Genomic DNA, 23,065 nt, shown 5'->3' on the forward strand with positions numbered 1-23,065 from the left:
TATGTGTACTAATGTATTAGATACTAGCATCGTGAGGCTTACAATTATAGCTTAAACAATATTACAATCCTGCCTTACAAGCTTTGCACAAAATCATTCACTAAAAAAATGTAAAGTAGCAATAAAGTGACTTTGTTTTATTTTTGAGAAGGATCATTCTCCAGAACAAGGAACATTTTTGCCACTTTATTGGTAAGAATGATTGGAAGGAATCTCAAGAACTTTCTCATCTTTAATATATGAAGATGAAGATGAAGATTTCATCATAAAAGACTTAAAAGGTTTCTTCATAACTAAGATCTGTTTTAGTCTCATAAGGAGACGAAAATACAGTTTCAGAAATTCCGTGGTCGCACACGAAAAAGAAGAGAACATGTTGTTGGTGAAGAATGTTCCGTTCCTCCTCATCATGTGTGCAATTAAAAGACAATATTATACTCTCTCCATCTCAAAATGTAAACAAAAATGGTCAATAAAAATTAATGTATTTTATTTAAAATTTGTATTAGATACATCGACTTATGTTAACCTGAGAAAAGAGTGAATGTTACCATGCATACTTTTCAAAAAAAATTAGTGATAATTTGTAGGTGCCAGGTGGATGGATCTCATTAATCCCAGCTAATTAAATTAAGAATATTTTAATTTTATTCACACTTAATGACATCACATGCATTGAAGATCATTTTGAAACCTATAACAACTATATTCTCATTTCAAGTTGATCAAGAGAATCTACTTATTTAGTATAAATAGAAGCACCATCTAAACTTGAAGATCACGAGTCTTGTATTGAATGATTTAAATCACTTATTTTTACAAGTGTTCATTAAGGCTCTTATTTTATCAACCACTTCATCTCTCGTAAATATATTCATAGATAACAACTACATACTTGCCATTATATTAAAGTGGCAAAATTGCTACATGTTATGGAGAATGATCCTTTTCAGAAATGGATCCTTTTTAATTTGTTTAGTTTGGAATAAATGTCATTGATAAGATGATGAGAAGTATCATGAGAACATTCTTTTTTTGAAGGAATCATGAGAACATTCTTATTACATGAAAATGTTGAATATCACTTTGATTTACATTTGAATTTCCACTTTGATCAAGTACTTAACTTTTTCAGTGAAATATTGATAAACATCTATTCTCAAAGTAAATTTACACAAGCACAAGTAAATAAATAACATGATCATAATTATTGACTTAAGAAATGTAATTTAAGATGCTTGTTATCATCAAAACATTAAATATGGAATTTGTCTCAACAATCTCTCAGTTGAATTAATTTTTTTAATTTTAATTCTAATTTTAAATAATTTAGTGTTTATACATGTACAATCACAAAAATTATGCATTCAAATTTTTGAACTAAAATATTGTCATTCATTAAAAAATGAAGTTGTTACAAAATGTTTGACATTGAATATTCCATGATTCAATTTTTTTTTTCACAATAAGAGAAATTAAAAAGACATCAAAAAGATAAAAGCATAACAATAGTAAAACAATATCAGTTCTCTTAAAATAATCCTTAAAATCTAACTATTCGCCCCATTTTGTCAATATAAAAAATGGAGGGAGTACAGTGAAACTATTAGATGGTTGGAGATTAATCGTTTGATGATGAATGGAGGGAGTACAGTGAAACTATTAGATGGTTGGAGATTAATCGTTTGATGATGAAGATAATGTGGAAGGTTTGAGAATTTCTTCGGGTTGTGGAGAAGGTGTTAACACACAGGGGTTTGATTTTTCGGAAAATTTTGAAAACAACTTTGTAAGGACGTGTTTTGAATAATTGTTAATCCTCTATACACTTTGGAGATTTCCTTTCTAGTTTTTATTGTATTTTTCTCCATCTTATATATAGGGAGGATGAGCTCTTAACAAAAAGAGTGAATAAATGAAACAATTTTTATAATGTACTAGGAAAAGTAGGAGCGTTTTGATTATTAGAAGGTCGAGATTCATCTTGTAGATGAGCTGGAGTTTTAAAATTGAGTAGAGTTCACTCGTAAAACTTCAGTATTAAAAGACTCATGTAGAGTACGTAGAATGCTCCTCAATAACATTCTCGAGGAAAACTTCAATGATCGAAGATTATATTTCAAAAACATATTAGTTGAGAACGGTTTCTTAATGAGAATGTTCTGATCCCTCATGAATTGCTTCTAATATTTTTTTTTTGGTTACAATGAATTGCTTCTATTTGATCATGTTGTATTCTTTCTTTCTTGATGACCCCAACAATAAAAACAAGATCATTTCATTTTGTAGATATAGATGGTGTAACTCTTTTTTTTTTTCCTCAAAAAAGTTCCTGAACAAACGACCCATATTTCCAAGGAGAAATAAAAGAATCTTAAAGTGTATAAAGAATTTGGTTAACACCATTTCATAGGGCACACCATATATTTTCTTTACACTATTAAATTAATTAAGAAACTTATTTTTAAAAAAAATAAAAGATTTATCTTTTCTATTTCGAACACCATGGATATAAGCATACACGTTACAATGAAATAGATAATATATCATGCTTAAAAAATCACTTTATATACCAATATTTTTAAATAACACTATTAATTAATTATATGTGTAATAATGGTTTAGTTCGACCTCATGAGTGATCTTGAATGACACCCGAATTAATAGAGATTGAACTTGATTTTTATACTTTATAATTAATGATAGAAGAAAGTCAAATCAAGTTAATTAATCAAACATAGAAGCTCTATTTTTGTCAACAGAAAAAAAAAAATGGTGACTACTGTGTTTGGAGTTCGAACTCGTCCTTTACATATATTATGCAATATTTTTACAACCGAGCTAAGTAAGTTAAGTTCACAAGACCTTAAACTTTTTTTATTTGAAAAATCAAGTTAATTAATCTGGTTCGAATTTTCTTTTTTGGTTACATATGGTGTGTGATTTGGTTCGAATTTTCATTTATGGATAATATAATTTTAAATTGTAGAATATTTTTAATTTGATGGATAATTTATTTAATTTTTAATAAATTTGAAAAAAATCTAACCAAAATTGGTTACATATGGTGTGCGATTTGGTTCGAATTTTCATTTATGGATAATATAATTTTAAATTGTAGAATATTTTTAATTTGATGGATAATTTATTTAATTTTTAATAAATTTGAAAAAAATCTAACCAAAATAAAAGAAAAAATTGAAAAAACGAGTTTAAGGAATGGGAACGGAGAAAGTGAAGAGAAGGCGATGATCTCAAAGCAGTGCAACAACTACAACAAAACAACACGTTACTTTAATTCGTTAAAAACTTGGCCATTTACATCTCTATAATATAATAACAAGTTCCTCACACTTTACACATTCATTCGCATCAAATTCCCATTTCTTCCCTTCCATGGATTCCTCCGCTGCTATTCGATCTTCTCACTGTACCTCTCTCTCTCTCTCTCTCTCTCTCTCTCTCTCATTCATTATGCTTTTTTACACTCTCGATCATTACAAACAATTTAACTTCATCATAGTTATAAAGTCATACGCATGATTGGAATGTAATGTGCTCACAATGTAAAACTTTTTACACCAACATTACAACAAAATTAAACTCTTATTGTTGAGATTCATTTCTATGCACTGATGGTGTAAAACTATTTTACACATGCATCTAATCAAATCATGCCAAATAGATATTTGTAGAGATATTTTAGAAACCAGCTAACTTAAAAGAGTGGCATCATAAAGTGATTTCATTCTATGCATGTGTAAAATTGGTTTACACCGCCAGTGCATAGAAATTAAAACCCGTATTGTTATGTACAGATGATGATGAGTGAAAGACTAAATTAATCAGTGTCTGGCTAAAACAAAATCACATTGTTCATTTCTTGTTTATGACAGCTTCAATTTTGTCCTTACACTAAACAATGTTTTGAAACTGGCCCCAACTGTGAAATTGTTTTCAATTCAGTCCTTATTGTTAGGTATATGGAGTTATGAACGATGATTGGAGATGAACTGAATGCGATGTTATGGACTGAATTGATTCAATAACATTGTTCGTGCTAGGATCGGATTGAAAATAGTGTCATTTATAGATGCCAAAAGTTTTATTAAACCTTTTTTATATAACTATTTTCTTTATTTTTATTATGGTTAAAGGGTCAATGTTCGTAACACCTTTCAATTTTATTGTAAAAATGTATTTGTTACTTCTTTCCATTGTAGCATGTAAAATAGTTAACTGCTTAATTGTGTATCATTTAACTGATAAGACCTTTAGAAGTTATTCAAATAAGGATATTCATGTATTTGTTTTTGTTATCAGTATCACCATGCTTAGTGGTCATATTAAAAACCATTGCAATAAGATGCTTACTGTTAGTTTTTAAATTTTGGTCCCACAGGTTTTATGTCCCATATGCAATCCTCACTTCAGAAACCAGGTCTAATTCACGTTCAAAGTGTCGGATGCAATTTACAAAGTAGGTCTTTCATCCAGAACTTGGCAATTAGTGATAAACACGTTGTTTCTCACAACAAATGGAATCGAACGTTGGTGTCATGTATAAAAACAGCAAAAGCAGCTGACACTGCCAAGTCTGAGGGTGGGTTGTTCAGATTCTGAAATTAATTTTTACTTATATTTGTGATTTTTGTGGCTGTTGGTTGAAGGTGGCAACTGGAAAGCCTCGTTCTTTTTATGCTGTTCATATTTGATTTCTAGCTTTTGCTGTGGTATAAGATTTTGAAATATGTTAATTATTATAGAAGTCCTGGGCAGCAGTTTTATATTTCTATACATATCATCGGAGATTTATATTTTCTCTAACTATTATCCTGATCGAAGTATATGGAGAAGAGCCTCAGGGGTTTTGTGCGATAAGAGAGTACCACTTAAGTTGAAAGGAAAGTTCTATCAGACAGCAGTCAGACCGGCGATGTTGTATGGTACGGAGTGTTGGGCGGTTAAAATCAACACGAGAATCAAGTAAGTGTAGCAGATATGAGGATTTTGCGCTGGATGAGTGGTAAGACTAGACATGATAGGATTAGGAATGACACCATTAGGGAGAGAGTTGGGGGTAGCACTAGTAGAAAAGTTGGTAGAAAATAGGCTTAGATGGTTTGGGCATGTAGAGAGAAGACCCATAGATGCCGTGGTAAGAAGAGTAGATCAAATGGAGGAGAGTCAAGTTAAAAGACGTAGAGGAAGACCTAGGAAAACTATTAGAGAAACCATTAGAAAAGATTTAGAGGTCAATGAGTTGGATCCAAATTTGGTTTATGATAGAACACTATGGCGTCATTTGACCCATGTAGCCGACCCCACTTAGTGGGATAACGCTTGGTTGTTTTTGTTGTTGTTGTTGTATTATCCTGATCGAATTTGAATTTCTTAACTTCTACCAATGCTCATAAATTCGTAGTTAGTATGTGAATATGTTGACCTGTAATGGCTATGTGTCATTTCTTGTTGTTTTTTTGCTTCTTTTTGAGTAATTATACTTGGATGCTTATATTTAGGCTACAATTCTATTTCTGTTAATAATTTAAAACTGCAGTTTGGAGGTAACATGTTATTGCAGTTTGGCTGTTATACCTTAACACCTGATAATAGTGTTATAATGCTGCAGCTTCTTTGGAGAGCATTACAAAAGAATCTTTGGAGAAAAAACCTTTGCAAACATTTCCGAAAGGATTTGAGGTATATAGCTTACTATTGATAAAGGAATAAATGATATACTATAGCAAACCATTCATTAACCGCCATTTTCCAATGCGAATGTGAATATCTTATCATCCCCTGCGACTGCGAGCTTTTAGTACAATGAAGCACATCTTCTTAAAAAAAAAATACAACGAAGGACATACTTGGGCAATCATATTGACACTCTTTTTACCAATCTATAGGACAAAGTTACATTTCCCACATTAAAATACTTCTGTTTGATGGTGATAGTAGTTACTTTTGATCATAATCTTGTGAACTCTAACTCTTTTTTCCCTGACTTGGATAATGTCTGGTTTTCTTATGATCAGGCTTTAATATCAGATGTATGCGATGAGACTGAAATTGCTGAACTGAAATTAAAGGTACCCTCTAGTCTCTTGTTTTCTGCTTCCATAAAATTTAAAATACAATTTAAGTATAATTAAAAGGATAAAAAGAAATTTCACTGTATGTTTATAACCATGTGGCTATAGACATATTATGGTTTCCACAATTCCTTTTTGTGTGTGTGTATCGTTAGTCTTAAAATTCGGCCTTTTAGGCCCTAACTAACCCCAAGAGGTGAAGTATGCTCAAGTCTTATTAGGACTATGTGGGGTTAGCCATGTGAGTCAAATGACGTCATAATGTCCTATATAAATCATGTCTATCAATCTAAATCCTTCTTTAATTGTTTGACCTGTATTATTTTATGTCTTCTTGAACTTCCTACTACTGGATTACTCTTCATCTGATCTGAAGACATGCAATCTAATTGAATTTTTTTAATAGATGTTGCTGGCCTACATGTATATCGCCCTCTAATATGCTGTGACAACTATGGTGAATGCAATAAATATAGTTGTCTCTAGATATGTTATAGCAAATGTGGTTAATGATAATGTTGTTTCTGTCCGGCGTAGCAGAATGTAAATTCAGGTGCTTTGGGGCCTATTATTATGTCAGAATATATTACATTTTATTTTTCTTTTTTGTGAACTTTGAATTTTGATAATAAACAATTTTACAGATATTGATAAAGCAATATCTTTTAGTCTACCCAGTTTATCAAAAGAAACGTGCTTTTAGCCTATTGTATATATGGGTCTTGTGAATGATTTTATTTGACTTTTGTTGTCATAACAGGTTGGAGAGTTTGAGATGCATATGAAGAGAAACATTGGATTATCAGCCGCTCCTGTGTCCAACATTTCCCCAACTACACCACCGCCTGTTCCAACTAAACCTGTGGTTGATTCTGCATCTTCAACCTCTACACCATCACCATCAAAATCATCTCCACCAAAGACCAATCCATTTGTAAATGACCCGCATGATAAGTCCCCAAAGTTGGCTGCATTGGAGGCTTCTGGTAACAAAAATTATGTCTTGGTAGCATCTCCTATGGTATGTAATATATAAATATATACGTTGAGCTTTGCTTACACCTATTTACCATCTTTGACATGAGCTAAGTAGACTATACAATCACTATTTTTCTTCTATTTCTGTTAATAGGTTGGTTCATTTCGAAGAGGTAGAACTGTGAAAGGGAAGAAGCTACCTCCTGTTTGTAAAGAGGTATTTGACATGTTCCCGTGTCTATTATCATTGTGGTGTTTCATAAGTTATCAGCTTGTTATTACCTAGATCACAATTCACATAATTGAATACTCCTTTTGCATTTTACTTCTAATCACAAACTCCTGCATAGCGATGCGAGTACACACAAACACACATTACTTACATCTCAAGGTTCTGCTAATTCACATCTCCCATTTATAGTTTGCTGACCAACCTAAGTCTACTAGCTGGACCTTGCTAACATGCATATGCTGACTTTTTTAATCAAATTAATTAAAAAAAAAAGATTGTGGCAGAATTATATATTTTATCTTGAGTACTCTGATATAGGTTGACGTATATATTCTACTAGGGTAATTTTACGTTGTATTCTTCAAATGTTTGCCAGGTTTGTCGTATTTTTTGCATAAACTCACTTTTCTGTTTTCAATTTTGAAATCCACAGGGTGATATGATCAAAGATGGACAAGTTATAGGTTATGTGGATCATTTTGGCACTTCACTCCCTGTTAAGGTGATCTTGTCAATTTTTGTAACTATACATCCTTCCTAAGTACAGCTCCTGACTTTCTTTTTCTTTCAAACCTTGCAGTCAGATGTGGATGGAGAAGTGTTGAAGCTACTCTTTCAGGATGGAGGTATAATGTTTGTGACTTCTAATAAGATACATCAAATTGTTTGATATTTGACTCGAGTAGTTTGGGTCTTCGTTCATAAAAAAATAGTACGGGTCTTCTCAAATAAGAATAGTATAGGTATGCTTCCATTAATTAAGAGTGGAAAAAATTATTGAGGAAGACCAAAGAAAATGGTTTATTGAAATGACAGTAATTTCATTCTTGCATATATATGTAAAATGAAAGAATTTCTATGTCCCAACTACTATTATATTTTATAGTAGTTGGCTAATCTTCTATTTATAGACTAATTTGAAGGCTATGGCTTTACTCTCTCATGTCATGTTGATTTAATTTCTGTTGCTCTTTCTTAGCATGGTTCGTCATTATTTTCTGTATTCTGTGTCCAGTTGCAGATAGTTACTAACCACCTACTGTCAACAACACTTGGACAATATTATGAATGTTTTAACTTATAATGGCTCTTTGATGATTGGCTGTTCATATTTATTGTTCTTCTACTATATTTGACGAGCAAATTAGAGGACATACATAGTTTTGATGAATTTCTTAGTGTGTTTGCTGTTTACTGTTTACAGAGGCTGTTGGTTATGGAGACGCTCTTATTGCTGTGTTACCATCATTCCACGATATCAAGTGAGCCTGCCTATCATACTGTTGATGATCAGTTATGCGCCGTTTATTTGTTTGGGAGCTGAGATGTGAATTCAGTTTACGGCCTAGTTATTCTTAGTATCTGCAGCAAATAGCATATAGGCATATTGGTGAATTAACAATAGATTCATAAATAACGATCTTTGCGATTGTATTGGGCTAAATTGGCATTTGACCGTTACTTCCATGATTGGTATACTTTTCTTTTTTCTTTTATTGACACTACTTGCATAAGCTATATTGTAATGACAATTTCAATTTTCGTTATTATATATAAGAGGAGGTAGGTGAGGCAAAATCACACTAGCTGCTGAGTTTGCCAGTTTCGCGAGTCCTTTTGAACCCCAAGAGAAAAATGATCTAGAATAAGCTCCTCAGCAAGATTTCTCTCACTGCCTAACCATAAATGTTCTAACAGAAAAATGATCTAGAATAATCCTTCACATTCCTCATTGTGTCCTTAGAACCCTTCCTAACAAAACATTGCCGTGTCATTCCTACTTTCCAAGTCACTCTCTCTATTGGGCTAACACCCATATCTACCATACTATCATGCCACACCATAGCTGACACATTCACAATTATCACTGTAATAATCCATAATGATCAAGTAATGGCTGTTTTTGAACATACTGTAAGAATTGCAAGAAAGGAAAATTATATATAGAACATAATTTTATGAATGAACATGGTCAACAAGATTATTAGGCATCAACATTCAGTCTTTTTCTAGACCCAGCTCTTCTCTCATCCTTTGAACCAGCATCTCTTTAACTTTGTCTAGGGCACGTTGGAGGTTTTCCAGCTGTATATTTGACACAACCCATGAGTCTATCTTCATACATTTCTTTTAATGTTTCAATAATATGAACGATTATTATTCCCTGATACATAGTAAATAGTTTTGAATGCTATACTTCTGTAAACAGTAATATGAATGTCAGTTCCGTACCTCTTGCTTAGCGAATCTGTTATGTACAAATAATCCACTGTACAGATCAAAACTATCTCTCATGGTGGTGTTCTTCTGCAATTAAATTGTGAAATGTTAATTAATCGCAGATTGGAGGAAGAATAGGGAATGTTTGAAAAAAAATGGTTGAAGGTGTACCAGTTGAGTAAGTGTTTGAAAGCCTTTTGTATCAATAGGTGTGGACTCAATATCCATTTCTGCCAATGTCCTAATAAAAAAAGAAACTCAAAATTTGACCTGCTGAGCATGTATATCAGTATATGTATGATTTAACGCTCAGTTAGTAGCCTACCTGCCTATAGTGTGTGTTATAAATTGGCTCTTTGCAGCTATTTTATCATGTTCTTCACAGGACATTTGTAGCATCTTACAACCCTGTCCGGGAAAAGTAAGGTCAAATAATTAATCACCTCGGATAAATGTGAGTCACAATAAATTCTTTCAGTGCTTCTTTAAGAATGCAACACTGCCAATTTTGAATTGAAGCTTGAAAAATATGTTGAAAACTTGCTGCAGGATAGAGTTAAAAGATTGATTTGTAAAATGTCATATCGGAAGAGAACCTCATGCGTAAGTTATAACATTTATCACCTTCCCCTTGTGTCATTTTCCTATCAGGTGTGATTCCTTCTGCATTAAGCTTTTTCCGAATACACTAATACTGATGTGTGATATTCTTAATAGCTAGTTCAACATCTGTTGATATTGGGGTAAAACTAACTGGATACTTTACCATTTCATCATTTGCAAAATGACTAAGGAACTAACTTACCTCACTAGCAAAAATATGGAGAAAATTAGAGCAGGTAGCTTCATCACGTATTCTAACTTTATCATACATGAAATTGAGATTATTCCACCCATTCTTTCCACTTTCTGGTCCAAACATTGGGTGTGTGCAGAGTATATCTGACTCCTCTGGCAGAACCTGTTAGGAAAACATAGGCCGGATGAGTATTAGTGCATGTTTGAATTTGCGGTGAGTTTTGTCGAAATCCACCGTGATTCCAAACATAGTGTCCCTGAAATGTGAATAGGATTTGCCACCATATTGTGCTATTGGCAGTGCTCTTAAACTGTGAAGCACATACATGTACACCGGACACAACACGACACTGACATTAACACGTCTACACTGTTAATAATTTGAGAAAATAAATATAGGAAAACATAATAAATAATTGAATTAAATGTATGTGTATATGTTAAGTCCGTGTCGGATACCTACATATGTCGGACACCAGACACGCCTTCTACTCAGAAGAAATGACAAAAAAAATAATACAGATTACCCGCAATAAAAGTTCTCTTGGGTGTTCTTTGACTGAAAGAACATCAACAAAGAGTGTTGTTGGTTTCTTAAGACAACCAAATGACATAGAACTGAGAACCTTAGAAAAAGACAGAATGGATGTGCATATGAGTATGACATCGTTGTTGGCCTCAATGAATGTTCTAACATCCCTGAAACATAGTATATAGAGTTGATTTATAGAGATGCTCATATTTATTTTCCATTGATTAATCTAATAAAAAATAAAAACATGGTTTACCTGAAGAATTGAATGCCCAATTGGAGACATGTGTGAGAGTAATCAGCTCTTGAAGTTGCAGTTAGAGTGTGGCCTTGTTTGATCATAGTCTTTGCCAGAAATTGACCAAAGGAACCAAATCCAACTATGCCAATTTTCAGAGAAGGTGAATTTGACATGATTGGCTAATAGAAAGGGAAATGAATCGATGTAAGAAAATCTAATTTTGGGAAAAGAAGTGATTGAAGTTATAAAAAATCGGTCCTTTTTTTTGTTTATATTTATATTTTGGCTTCAGAGATTATTTTTTCTTCTCCAATGTTTTTAGATATAATCGGTCCTTTATTCTAAATTAAGAAATTATTTATTTAGAAATTCAAATACTTTTTTTGAGGGAGAAATTCAAATACTTCAATTTTCATTGTATTGAATACATAAATTTTCATTAAAAAACTATTATGTAAAGTCCTTAAAGATCATCCTTTTGTTATGAAAGACTTTCCCTATTTAAGGTCCTTTGGTAAAAAAAAAAAACATTAATTTCTAAAAAAAAATATATAGGGTTAGCCTTGGCGATAGCTTAATCCAAAGAACAAGGATTTTGAACCTTACTAGGAAAAGAGAAAATTATTATTATATTCTCAACCGTTTGGGAACCACGACAGAAAAGAAAAGCGACGAGACAATTTAAGGATGATCAAACCAAACTCTAGATACCACATTAAATTTATATTGAATAGGTGAGAGATGTCACTTGTTATAAATCTATGAAGTATGAAGATCTCTATGATTAAATGTGTCCCTCTCTTTGATACACGTCGGTGTCCGACACGTGTATGACACTTCTACAATAAGTTTCTCACAACTCTAGACCAGTGTAGAGAAAAAAAAAATTCTTATGTTTGACACACCTTAAATACCTCTCAGACACTTTCACGGGAATTAAACGTGTGTCGTAAAAGTGATGATCACGATTAAGGGAGTTAAAAACATTAAATTTGATACATTATTTTTAACTTTTTGGTATAGTAGATTGATAATGAAGAAGAAAAGCTATAATCTTAAATGCACTTTTGGTTCCTCCATTTTCAAAAATATATGTTTAACCCTCCATTGTAAAAATTAACTTTTTGGTTTTCTATTCTCCCTAAAAAAAACTTTTTGTTTCTCTATTTCCTAACTTTTCCACCCTCATTCTATTTTGAGGTTAATTTTAATGATGTGGCCAGATCATAAATGATGTGCAGCGTTCAACTGGATAAATTTATTATACATAGCATGACAACATAGAATTCCACTTAAAATATTTTATAAAATAGTGTGGAAATGTTTGATCCTAAAATAGGATCAAACTTCATCCTAAAATAGGATTACCCTAAAAAAAAACTTTTTGTTTCTCTATTTCCTAACTTTTCCACCCTCATTCTATTTTGAGGTTAATTTTAATGATGTGGCCAGATCATAAATGATGTGCAGCGTTCAACTGGGTAAATTTATTATACATAGCATGACAACATAGAATTCCACTTAAAATATTTTATAAAATAGTGTGGAAATGTTTGATCCTAAAATAGGATCAAACTTCATCCTAAAATAGGATTAGGTGGAAAAGTGATCCTAAAATAAGATTGCATCATGCCGTCAAGTCAAAATTGATCCTAAAATAGGATTGATAGTAAAATGGAAGGTTTTAAAATAGGATTGGGTGGAAAAGTTTGGAAAACTTGAAACAAGGAATACCAAACGCTGGTTTTTAAAATGAAGGGTCAAGACTTATTTTTTCTTTAAAAATAAATAAGAGAACCAATAGATTATTGAAGCCTTATTTTAAAGAACATTTTTTAGTGAAATAAACTGTCCCATGCACACATATATTTTAATTATCAATTTATATCTTTTATAGACATGTTCATATTTTATGTAACAATGTCGATGAATCGGTATCTTATCTTATATTTTTAAAATTAACAATGTCAACGTGTTTCCATTCATGTTGTGTCAATTCACATCTTATCTTTATCATATGTGTGATTTGAATTTTTTTCAAAAGTTGAAAAAATTGTGATTGATGATGAGTTAATGACATATGACTAAGGAACTAACTTACCTCATTAGCAAAAAAATTGTGGAAATTAGAGCAGTTAGCTTCATCACATATTCTAACTTTATCATACATGAAAGTGAGATCTTTGCACCCATCCTTTCCACTCTCTGGTCCAACCATTAGGTGTGTGCAGAGTATACCTGACTCTTCTGGTAGTAAGAGGTCTCTTGGATGTTTTTTGAATAAAAGAACATCAAGTGGTGTTGGTCGCTTAAGACAAGCACATGACGGAACTGAGAACCTCGGAAAAAGAGAGAATGAATGTGCATATGAGCATGACATTTTTGTTGGCCTCAAAAATATACTTCATCCGTTTTAAAATGTAAGTAAAAATTGGTCAATAAAATTTGTTTCAAAATTTGTATCAAATACATCAAATTATGTTGATCCGTTTTTGCTTATATTTTATGACGGATGGAGTAGTATGTAGAGTTGACATATTATGCAACATGAATGAATGAATATAAACGTGTTCGTTTTAATTTCCTCATACTAATATAATAATAATGATTTTTTTTTAACAAAACTTAGGTGCATTTCGTTAGATATTTTTTCGTTTATTTTTAGCTAAAAATACATTTTTTTATACTATAAGAAGCTTTGAGACAATGATTGGTTTGAAGAAAGTGAATAGTTTAGTTAAAAAGCTTACAAAATGCACCTATTTTTTTTTATAACATAATATGAACATACAAAAGTTGAATATAATAAACACACATAACAAGAACACATTTTGAATATAAAAGACTCGTAATCTTGACATGACATTCATATTAACATAAATTGGCCATAAGAGAACAAACACAAATTAAAAAATTTGTGAGGACGAAAACACTTTGTTTAATTTTATATGGATTAAAATCAAAATTTTCTATAGTTTTATGGTCGAAAAACTTATTTAACCTTATTATTTGTACCTCAATCAACTAGGATTCCATCAGAATAAGGTGCCATTTTGAGAACCTTACGGTCCGTTTGGTGCGTATGATATGATATAGACATGATAGGATTAAAAACTGAATAAGAATAGGATATGATAGTGATAGGATAGCCACATATCCTATCACGTGTTTGATGCACATATGATAAAAAATATGATATCAATATCTACACTTCATCTCTTTCCTTGTGCACACTGTGGCTTTCACATTAATCCCAGCACTCATAATTCTTCAACTTTCCTAATTCCAATATGAAATCAACCATGGAATTGATATAAAATTATATATTAGAATAACCAAAATTTAATTTATAAAAGTCATGAACATAGCAGGTTATGGATTCAAATTAAGAAGCACAAAAAAAAAAAATTTGAAACACGCAACGATTGGAATTGGAATTGAAATTCTATTGGAATTGGATATATTGGGAAGAGAATCGAAAAGAAAAAAAACGGAAAAAAAAAAACCAGAAGAATGGTATTAACAAGCAAAAATTAGAAGAAATACGATTGTAAAATAGAATTGTTGGAGATAGTAGGAATCGAAGGAGGTTTTCAAGGAACAAATGAAGCGCTTTTGATAGTTTATTGCTATCAGGACCCACCAAAAACCAAGGATAAAAATAACATAGGATGGGTAGGACATGATTAGAAATAAGTTTAAATTATCCTTTCTTTTTTGAGGTGTAAATTATCCTTTCTTGTTGGTGCACCAAACAACGAATTGAATCAGGATATGATAGTTTTATCATATCCTGTCTCCCTATCATGTACACCAAACAGGCTGTTAATGTTCATGTATTGAATTGCTTTGTTTATAATTCAACACTACGATTAATTTCCCTTTGCTTGTTAAAAGAAAGAATCAAAATGTGGGTTATTCTATCGGACAAATATTCATGGTTTCGTAATTTGAGACTGAAGGAAATAATTCAATTGATGCATACCCTTTGATCTGTTGTTCATATTGATGAAATGCATTGTTGATTTAAGTCCATTTTGATTTGATGAGGCGCATTGTAGGATATCATGTGGTTGATGCATAGATCCAAGTCACCTTTGCTATATTGAATGATTTTTTTTTGTTATGGGATGATATTGTATTGAAGAATCATAAATGAGTTTTATAGGGGTGTTATGATAGCATTTATTACTATAATTGATCTGAAAATATCTGTCATACGCAAAAGAAAAAGAAAAATTGTCATGCTAATTTTTAGTTAACTAACAAAACAAATAAAGAGTTGGTCTTTTGAGTCCCTAAAGGTGTGAGACGGTATTAATGTAGACCATGAATATATTGAAATTGCAAAAAGTATTACGGAGTGTATTTTTCATTAGTAATTTCATGTAGTGAAATGACTAACAAAATATATATTCGAAGATTAAACTTACCAACTATAGACACATCCTCCCTCAAAAATAAAAATAAAAATATAGACACATCCGATAACCAAACTCAATAAGAAAAGACACACTCATTTTCTTCGAGAGGAAGAAAAGACACACTCATGGTTTTATAATTTTTATACATTTGAAGACCAAAATGATCATTTGGTTCTCAAATGTGTCTTTTGTTAGTTAATTTAATCCATAAAATTAGTAACAAAATCTTGAAAACATTTTTATAGATTTGATACATTCAAGGACTAAACTAGTGACAATGCCTTTAAGGGTCAAAATCAATGTTAAATTCAAATACAACAATCAATATATGGTCTTAACCTTGTCAATTTATCAAAATCTCGCGAACCTCTCTCTATGAAAACCCCATTGCAGAACCTCTTCCTATCTCTCGAAAAATAAGTTGTGGGGTTAGAATAAACGGGGGTTTTGAAAACTCCTGCAAAACATTTTGCTGAGGTCAAAAACGGCCGCAAAATGGCTTAAAAACCGCCACAATTCATGCGCGTTTTTTAGTGATTGTACTGGGTCACTTACATGTGGTGACGAAATATTTTTAAGTCCAGTGTTTTTGCACGCCTCTGTCATTGGTTGAGACTAAATATGAGGTGTTAGGTGAGAGACCATGCAAAAATTTCTCTTACGGAAAAGTACACATATGAGGTACACGTACTATGAGCTTCAAACCCTTTTTGCCACCTGAGATTTGCAAGATTGGTGTGTACCTTTCTGCTAAGTTAGGCTTGTTAGTATGCATTACCAATATAAGTGATGCGCATGCCATACATATATATAGAGCAATTGGTTAGATTTTGCATATGCCATACATATAATATAAGTGATGCGCATGCCATACATATATATAGAGCAATTGGTTAGATTTTGGATTAACCTTCTGTAATTGAAAATTATGTCGTTGATGATATTCATATTTTCGTGAACTTGGAGTATTACTCTGTTTCTCAATTTATAAATTCCTTAATCATGTTTTGAAATATACAAACATTTGCAGGAAGGTGACCAAGGAAGTACAAACACTATGAAACATTAGCCATGTCGTTCTATATATGGAGTAAACGTGAATGAAATTTTACAAGCCGCAAGACAGGTATATTGTATTTTACTCTTTGAGTTCTTATTTCAATATTATGAAAACATCTATTAAGTTGAGTTTGTAACTTGTTTCTTTTATTTTCAATAGGTTCTTGATGCTTCTAGCACAAATTGACCCAACGAATTCTACAATTCTAAACACGTCATATGAAGAGGGAAGAGGGAAGAGAGGAAGATTAAAAGCCAATTTTATCATGATGCAGATATCATCCGATTTCTTTGTAATTTTTGAGATTGTTAAGACTTTATATGTTCTAAAATAATATATGGTGCTATTAGGTTGATATTTTTAACTATTTTTGTAATTTGACATGCCTGTACGATTTGGTGTTAGTTTTTCAATATAATTTAACATTTCGTTTATTTTGTTTTATATTTACAGTGTGTGTAAATAAAAAATATTGGCCAACTTATGCTATTAAAAAGTGTATTTGTTTGAGTCAAAAAATATTTGTACGAAAAAATGTTGATAAAACCTTTACCAACGATAAAAGTGGTGGGTAAACAAAATTAAGAAATGTCACTAAAACCTATAGCATTAGAGACTCTACTGTGGGTATAACAAATTAATTGCTTCCTATTAATCCTATTCCAACGGAAAACACCGTGGGTATAGCACCTGTTTTTTTTTCCAACAGGCAGAAAAACCATTCTTATAGGCTATTGTGACAATTATTTTTTATTCCTATAGGAAATTAAAAAGGACGGAGAAATAGTGCCGTTGGAATTGGTTTTAGGTCTATACCAACGGTTGTTTACCCTTTACCAACAGACTTTTGCTGTCACTATAAGTCAAATTTCTTGTAGTAGTGGCCTGACATCGAAAAATAGTTGACCAAGAGGAAGTCCTTGCTGATCTTTATATGCAAAAGAATTTGACAGGTATTGGTTCTGTCTATTTAAATTAATAATTTTTCTTGCTGTTTGATTTTTGTAGAAAATAATTCAGTTTGATTCACTTGAAAAACTGTAGAATGATTGGGTAGCTAAGTTTAATTTTATTTTTAATCATGTTTACAATTTAGTTAAAAGTTGTTTGTGACTGTATTGAGAGAATTAGGTAGAACATAGAGAGATGTAATTAGATCCTCATACATTGAAAATCATATTTTTAACTTTTAAGTGATGACAATCATATTTGTAACTTGCGAGTGAACTGATTGATTCTATTGTTTCTAAATGATGACCATCATATTTTTAAATTGCAGGAACAGCAAATGGTAATGCCTTACCATCGGAAATCAAATAGGTAATTTCTTGTAGAGGTTTTGATTTTGTCTTTTACCATCTTCAATAATATTTTTCGATAAAATTTCTTGTAAGTTTTCCATTATTTGTTTCAATCCCTTTTCAAATTCTGTTTTTGTTGCTGTTGTATTGCTATTGGTTTTGGTCGCATGTTTGCAGTGTTGAAGGATAATTACCAGGTTCTGCCATGGTGTTTCAACTTGCGAGCTTGTCAAACATTGAAAAGCATACAACCAATCAATTTTCATTAGCTACTTAGATCCCCTCATGGCTAGTATAAGTGATTAATAGGTTTACATAGAGAATCTTATTTCATTGTATTAGTTATCAAGGAGTTTGGTCTTAATGTTGATCCAAAAGTAGAGTTGTGATATGCATTGATTGTGTAAAGCATATTAGTTCTGTAATTTTCAAATTCAATAATTAGATAATTTCAATAGTAATGTTTCTTTAACAAAATGTTTGATAAATGAACAATGTTATATGAAGGCTGAAAGCCTGAAACTTTTGTTGATATTTTGAAGTTTTAACAGGCCAATGCGGTGAATTAACTAAAAAATAGTAACATATTTTGCATGCTACAAGAAACATAAAGTGATAACATGTATTTCATGTTACTAATGATAAACTCACGTGTTACAAAAAATATAAATATGTAACAATTATCAAAGGTTACTGATAATATGAGAAAATGTTGCTAAAGTCTTTTAGTAACATACGCTTAATATAACATTTGTTCAAATGTTGCTGAATTGAAATAGTAACATTTTTCTCTATTTAGTTACAATTTTCAAATGTTACTAAACCTCAAATATGTTATAGTGATATACAGAGATATAGAAAGTTTTATAATATATTGGATTGACAGATTAAATATCTCACCCTAACCAAGCAAATGTGGTGGGGTAAAATATGTTGACTCTTACATTACTATTACACATTATTCATAACTACTAAGGATTTAATTCATACACATTATCTATAACTATCATGATTATAATGAAAACATAAACTGGCATAACTGAAATGGAAAACAAAAAAATAATACATATGTCTAATAATTAAGTTGATGCCAAGAAGCCACGATCGTAAGGTATGCCGGTGGAATTCAACCAAGCAGCCTCATCTCTGGTGATTATAACTTTTTCCCATTTGACTCTTGTTGTAGCATCAGCACCAGGCCCAATGTTGCTAAACTCAGCAAAGTAGGGATTTTGAATGTTTGGTTTATCATTTTTCCAAATCATATACCCATCCCGTTGGATAAAATCGTCAATATAGTTGTTAAGGAACACTGTCGTTGAAAATTCCTTCCATGGTCTGGCCAAGTATGTCTTCACTGTTGGCAGATATGGTATGAGCTCAGTATCTGGAATTATAGTGCAGTTCTGGAGAACTATATACCGGTAATTAAATTGGTGTCTTTTTCTATGCCATCTGCCACCACAACATTCGACTGTCCTATAGCAGGCTTTCTCACCAAAATCGTTGAGTTTTGGATTAAGGTAGTCGATTGACCATATATAAAGTCAATGGTTCCATAAATCTTGCAGTTGCGGTAGAACTGGTGGCCCTAGTCTACATATAGTGTATCTTGATAGCCCCGAAATTCACAGTTGAAGAATGAAGAGTGATCACCTCATGTAACACGAAGTGCTACCTCTTGCTCACCTATTGGACCAGCTGTATTCTCGAAAGTAATTGATTTGGCAATGAAATTTTGAGCAAAGGTGGCTGCGTGTACATTTTTATCAATATGAAAAAATTAATTCAAACAAACTAGATTGATGGAAAACAAAATTTCTCATTCTCTAGTAAACAAAATTTCTAGTAAACGAACCAGAATGTAACCAAATAAACTAGACTGATGGAAAAAATCTATTAATTCTCGTTCTCTCTCCCATCTCCATTATTATCTTTAAGGAAAGTAGGGGAATAGAAGTGAGAGATTAATGGTTAACATACCGAATATGGCAGTTTCTGGCATTGCGATTCCTTCATGTTGGTTCTTGCTTCCGGTGATAATGGTACGGGTAGGACCATCACCGACCACATACTTTTGGTAAATGCCAGCTTTGACATAGATTATGTACCTCCCTTGATAATTCTTAGGATAGGAGTTAATTCCCTCAGCAACTGATTTATATTCACCACTGCCGTCTTTTGCCACAGTCGTGTTAGGTTGGATGATGCCCCCTTTTTGAAGTTGAGAGATTAGTGCATGATCACCATCGGGTAACCATGACGGGTAACCATATCTATCGACCTCACGAAGGCGACGATGCCCTGTCATACCAGCATCAATGCTAACTAGAAGAGAAAGAGCGAAAATGGATATAAAAATGCTTCACGCCGAATCAGCTAAGCGCCATGTGTTCAAAGATTCCATCCTAGAAAATTTTATAGAAAAACAAAAAAGCTTATATATGAGTTTACAGTTATGTGAAAAGCAATCAATTAATCATACTTACTCCTTTTCAATAAAACCAATTAAAGTTATGTGTTTGGTGTCGCCACCACCCGTTGGCTTAGGTGTCACCATCACTCGCCACCGAGACCACTTCTTTCAACAACATTGAGAATGAGTTGATTATTCAACGATTTCAAAACATGAAATCATGTAAAAGGCAATTACATAATACACGCGGGCGCGCATGTGCACGCACGCATGCACGCACGCACACACATATATATTAATTATTAATCAAAGTTCAAAAACTTAAACCTCCTGACCCAAGGTCTTGGCAACGCCACTGGTTGATGTTGGCTTTATCCAATCTCCTTTCCTCACTTCTTGTAAATTTTCAGTTCTCTCTAAAACAGAATGAAGAAACTTAGTGAATGATAGAAATGCGCTTAGCTTTCCATTGATGCAAGTAAAAATATATATGAGCTTAGGCTGCATTTGTAGTGTTTAAAGTACATGGGTGATGTTAATTTCTTGTTATACGTTGCTTTCAGCCTTTCACTTGTGAGCTTTTACTATAGAGATCAATAGAGTAATTGGGTGGTTTAAACTATAAAAGTATAATTCTATGTAATCCTAAGTTTCATCCAAATTGACATTTTTTTACACTTATAGCATGGTAATATTGTGACCACCTTCTCAAATATTGACTTATAACACTTTTAGCTACGTTATTTTGAACACGGCTTACTAATTTTTGACTTCCAGATTACCCTTATAGTTTGGTTTTATTGAGTTGTGATATGCATTACTACTATTTTGTCTTACTACGATTTTGTCGCTTCCAGATTATCCTTCCAGGATTATTGAGTTTGGTTTTATGTTTACCCTTATTCAAACATGTCGTGATTTCCTAAAATCGTGCCAATGAAGTTTATACTACAACCTTATCCCAAAATCGTGCTATGGTATTTACCATCGCGTCGCGATTTTGCTTCCAAAAGCACATCCACTTACTGCCTTAAAAATCGTGGCACAATTATAAAATCGAGTCACAATATAACCAAAAACTTCAAATTTTGGGTCAATGCAACATATATTTTGTCAGAAGTTGTTGGATGAATAATATGTAATCTGAATGTCAATGTTTGTTAATGGGAAATAGTTTCTAATCTGAATGGCAATGTTTGAATAAAAGATTATAATAATAAACAAAGTGCAATGTTTGAATAAAAGATTATAATAATAAACAAAGTGAAATTAAAATCGTTTGTGAAACTGGATGTAATTATTTAGTGTGATCAATAATCAGTTTAAATCATTTATACACCAATGCAGTAATGCTGAAAATAGAGTCGGCAAGGGACATCACTACTCGATGATATAATTTATGGCTTTTTAAGGGACATCACTTCACTTTATGCAAAGTTTTCAAGAAATTCTGATAGAGTTTATTTTACTCATGTCACACTAGATATTTTCAATTATTCGATGAATGCATCTATGCCTAGTCATCTAAACAGAACGTCATGTCCAATACTTGACGAACTTGTAATGATTTGGTATATGCTATCTACTTCAATGAAATTCTTCGTTGAAGCTTTTCTAATCTAAAATGCTATGCCTCTGCAATGTACACTTCTTTTCGTTTATGGGACTGTTCAATTACTTCTTTTTGTTTTTGGGATTGTTATTTAATGAGAAAAATCAGTTACATTTCATTTCCAATTGTTCTACTTTGATTTAAGTTGATATTGAGTTTTGTTATTTTATATAGTAGCCGAGTAAGTGGAATTTTGCTTAGTAAAATTATGGATAGTTTAGCAAATCAATTTCCTTCAAAATAAAGCAATTATCAGTTGTGTCAACCACCTTTTAGGCCACCTTAATTCATTGGGCGTGTTTGGATGGAGGGTTTAGGAGGGAAGGATTTACTTTTTATTTTTAAATTACGAACACTATAAAATACTTTTAAAAAAATTGAAATAACAACATGATAAATGATATATAATACTACAATCACACTTAATTTATTTTTAAAAAACATTTTACATTGTCTTTAAATTAAAAATGAAAAGTTTTAAATTATGAACACTATAAAATATTTTTTAAAAAATTGAAATAACAACATGATAAATGATATATAATACTACAATCACACTTAATTTATTTTTAAAAAACATTTTACATTGTCTTTAAATTAAAAATGAAAAGTTTTAAATTACGAACACTATAAAATATTTTTAAAAAAAATTGAAATAACAACATGATAAATGATCATATAATACTATAATTACAATTGATTTATTTTTTAAAAAACATTTTACATTGTCTTTAAATTAAAAATGAAAAGTTTTAAATTACGAACACTATAAAATATTTTTAAAAAAATTGAAATAACAACATGATAAATGATCATATAATACTATAATTACACTTAATTTATTTTTTAAAAAACATTTTACATTGTCTTTAAATTAAAAGTGAAAAATAATCCCTCCCCTCCCTTTCCCTCCTAAACCGTCAATCCAAGCACATCTTGCAAAATATCTTCCGGCTTAGCGAGCTATGCCCTGTAATGTAATTTCCATCAAATCTTTTGTGGTATTTTGCTTATTAGTGAATTAGGTGCTCGCTAATTTGTCCAACACGGCAACACCTAGTTCTTCAAGTGCTTTGTTGAATTTTCTTTTTGATTGTGTTCAATTCATTTACCTAAGAAAAAAAAAACGTATAGATCCCTATTCTCATAAAAAATT

The 23,065-nt window shown here is 31.7% G+C and overlaps 2 protein-coding genes and 1 pseudogene across 3 annotated transcripts; 1 reads left to right on the forward strand and 2 right to left on the reverse strand.

Moving 5' to 3' along the window:
- The first annotated feature begins 3,178 nt into the window (after window positions 1-3,178).
- Window positions 3,179-8,907, forward strand: LOC146924238 (uncharacterized). The gene is made up of 9 exons (XM_085709231.1): window positions 3,179-3,430; window positions 4,403-4,603; window positions 5,633-5,703; window positions 6,039-6,092; window positions 6,856-7,116; window positions 7,228-7,290; window positions 7,739-7,807; window positions 7,886-7,931; window positions 8,510-8,907. The coding sequence occupies exons 1-9, from the start codon at window positions 3,397-3,399 to the stop codon at window positions 8,569-8,571; spliced, it is 861 nt and encodes a 286-aa protein (XP_085565357.1). The 5' UTR covers window positions 3,179-3,396; the 3' UTR covers window positions 8,572-8,907.
- LOC146924239 (arogenate dehydrogenase 1, chloroplastic-like) lies at window positions 8,701-11,342 on the reverse strand. The gene is made up of 7 exons (XM_085709232.1): window positions 11,112-11,342; window positions 10,851-11,022; window positions 10,331-10,486; window positions 9,851-9,933; window positions 9,697-9,766; window positions 9,538-9,612; window positions 8,701-9,390 (listed from the first exon to the last, which is right to left on the reverse strand). Exons 1-7 carry the CDS (start codon window positions 11,267-11,269, stop codon window positions 9,304-9,306), a joined length of 801 nt encoding a protein of 266 aa, XP_085565358.1. The 5' UTR covers window positions 11,270-11,342; the 3' UTR covers window positions 8,701-9,303.
- A 7,618-nt stretch (window positions 11,343-18,960) lies between these two features.
- On the reverse strand, window positions 18,961-21,064 carry LOC146924240 (pectinesterase 4 pseudogene; annotated as a pseudogene). The gene is made up of 2 exons (XR_015011188.1): window positions 19,865-21,064; window positions 18,961-19,633 (listed from the first exon to the last, which is right to left on the reverse strand). The product of XR_015011188.1 is annotated as a pectinesterase 4 pseudogene (transcript).
- Between the last annotated feature and the right edge of the window lie 2,001 nt (window positions 21,065-23,065).

This window comes from Medicago sativa, chromosome 5, assembly GCF_051527215.1.
Source record: "Medicago sativa cultivar Bolivia chromosome 5, Bolivia_mono, whole genome shotgun sequence".
NCBI classification, from domain to species: Eukaryota; Viridiplantae; Streptophyta; class Magnoliopsida; order Fabales; family Fabaceae; genus Medicago; species Medicago sativa.

Bases quoted from the DNA above. Each gene is read 5' to 3' on its own strand.
- LOC146924238 (XM_085709231.1), top strand. From the start codon at position 3,397: ATGGATTCCTCCGCTGCTATTCGATCTTCTCACT. The intron at 5,704-6,038 runs GTATATAGCTTA...TCTTATGATCAG, and splicing joins CATTTCCGAAAGGATTTGAG to GCTTTAATATCAGATGTATG. The intron at 6,093-6,855 runs GTACCCTCTAGT...TTGTCATAACAG, and splicing joins TTGCTGAACTGAAATTAAAG to GTTGGAGAGTTTGAGATGCA.
- LOC146924239 (XM_085709232.1), bottom strand. From the start codon at position 11,269: ATGTCAAATTCACCTTCTCTGAAAATTGGCATAGTTGGATTTGGTTCC. The intron at 11,023-11,111 runs GTAAACCATGTT...ACTATGTTTCAG, and splicing joins TTGGGCATTCAATTCTTCAG to GGATGTTAGAACATTCATTG. The intron at 10,487-10,850 runs GTAATCTGTATT...TTTTCCTAACAG, and splicing joins CAAGAGAACTTTTATTGCGG to GTTCTGCCAGAGGAGTCAGA.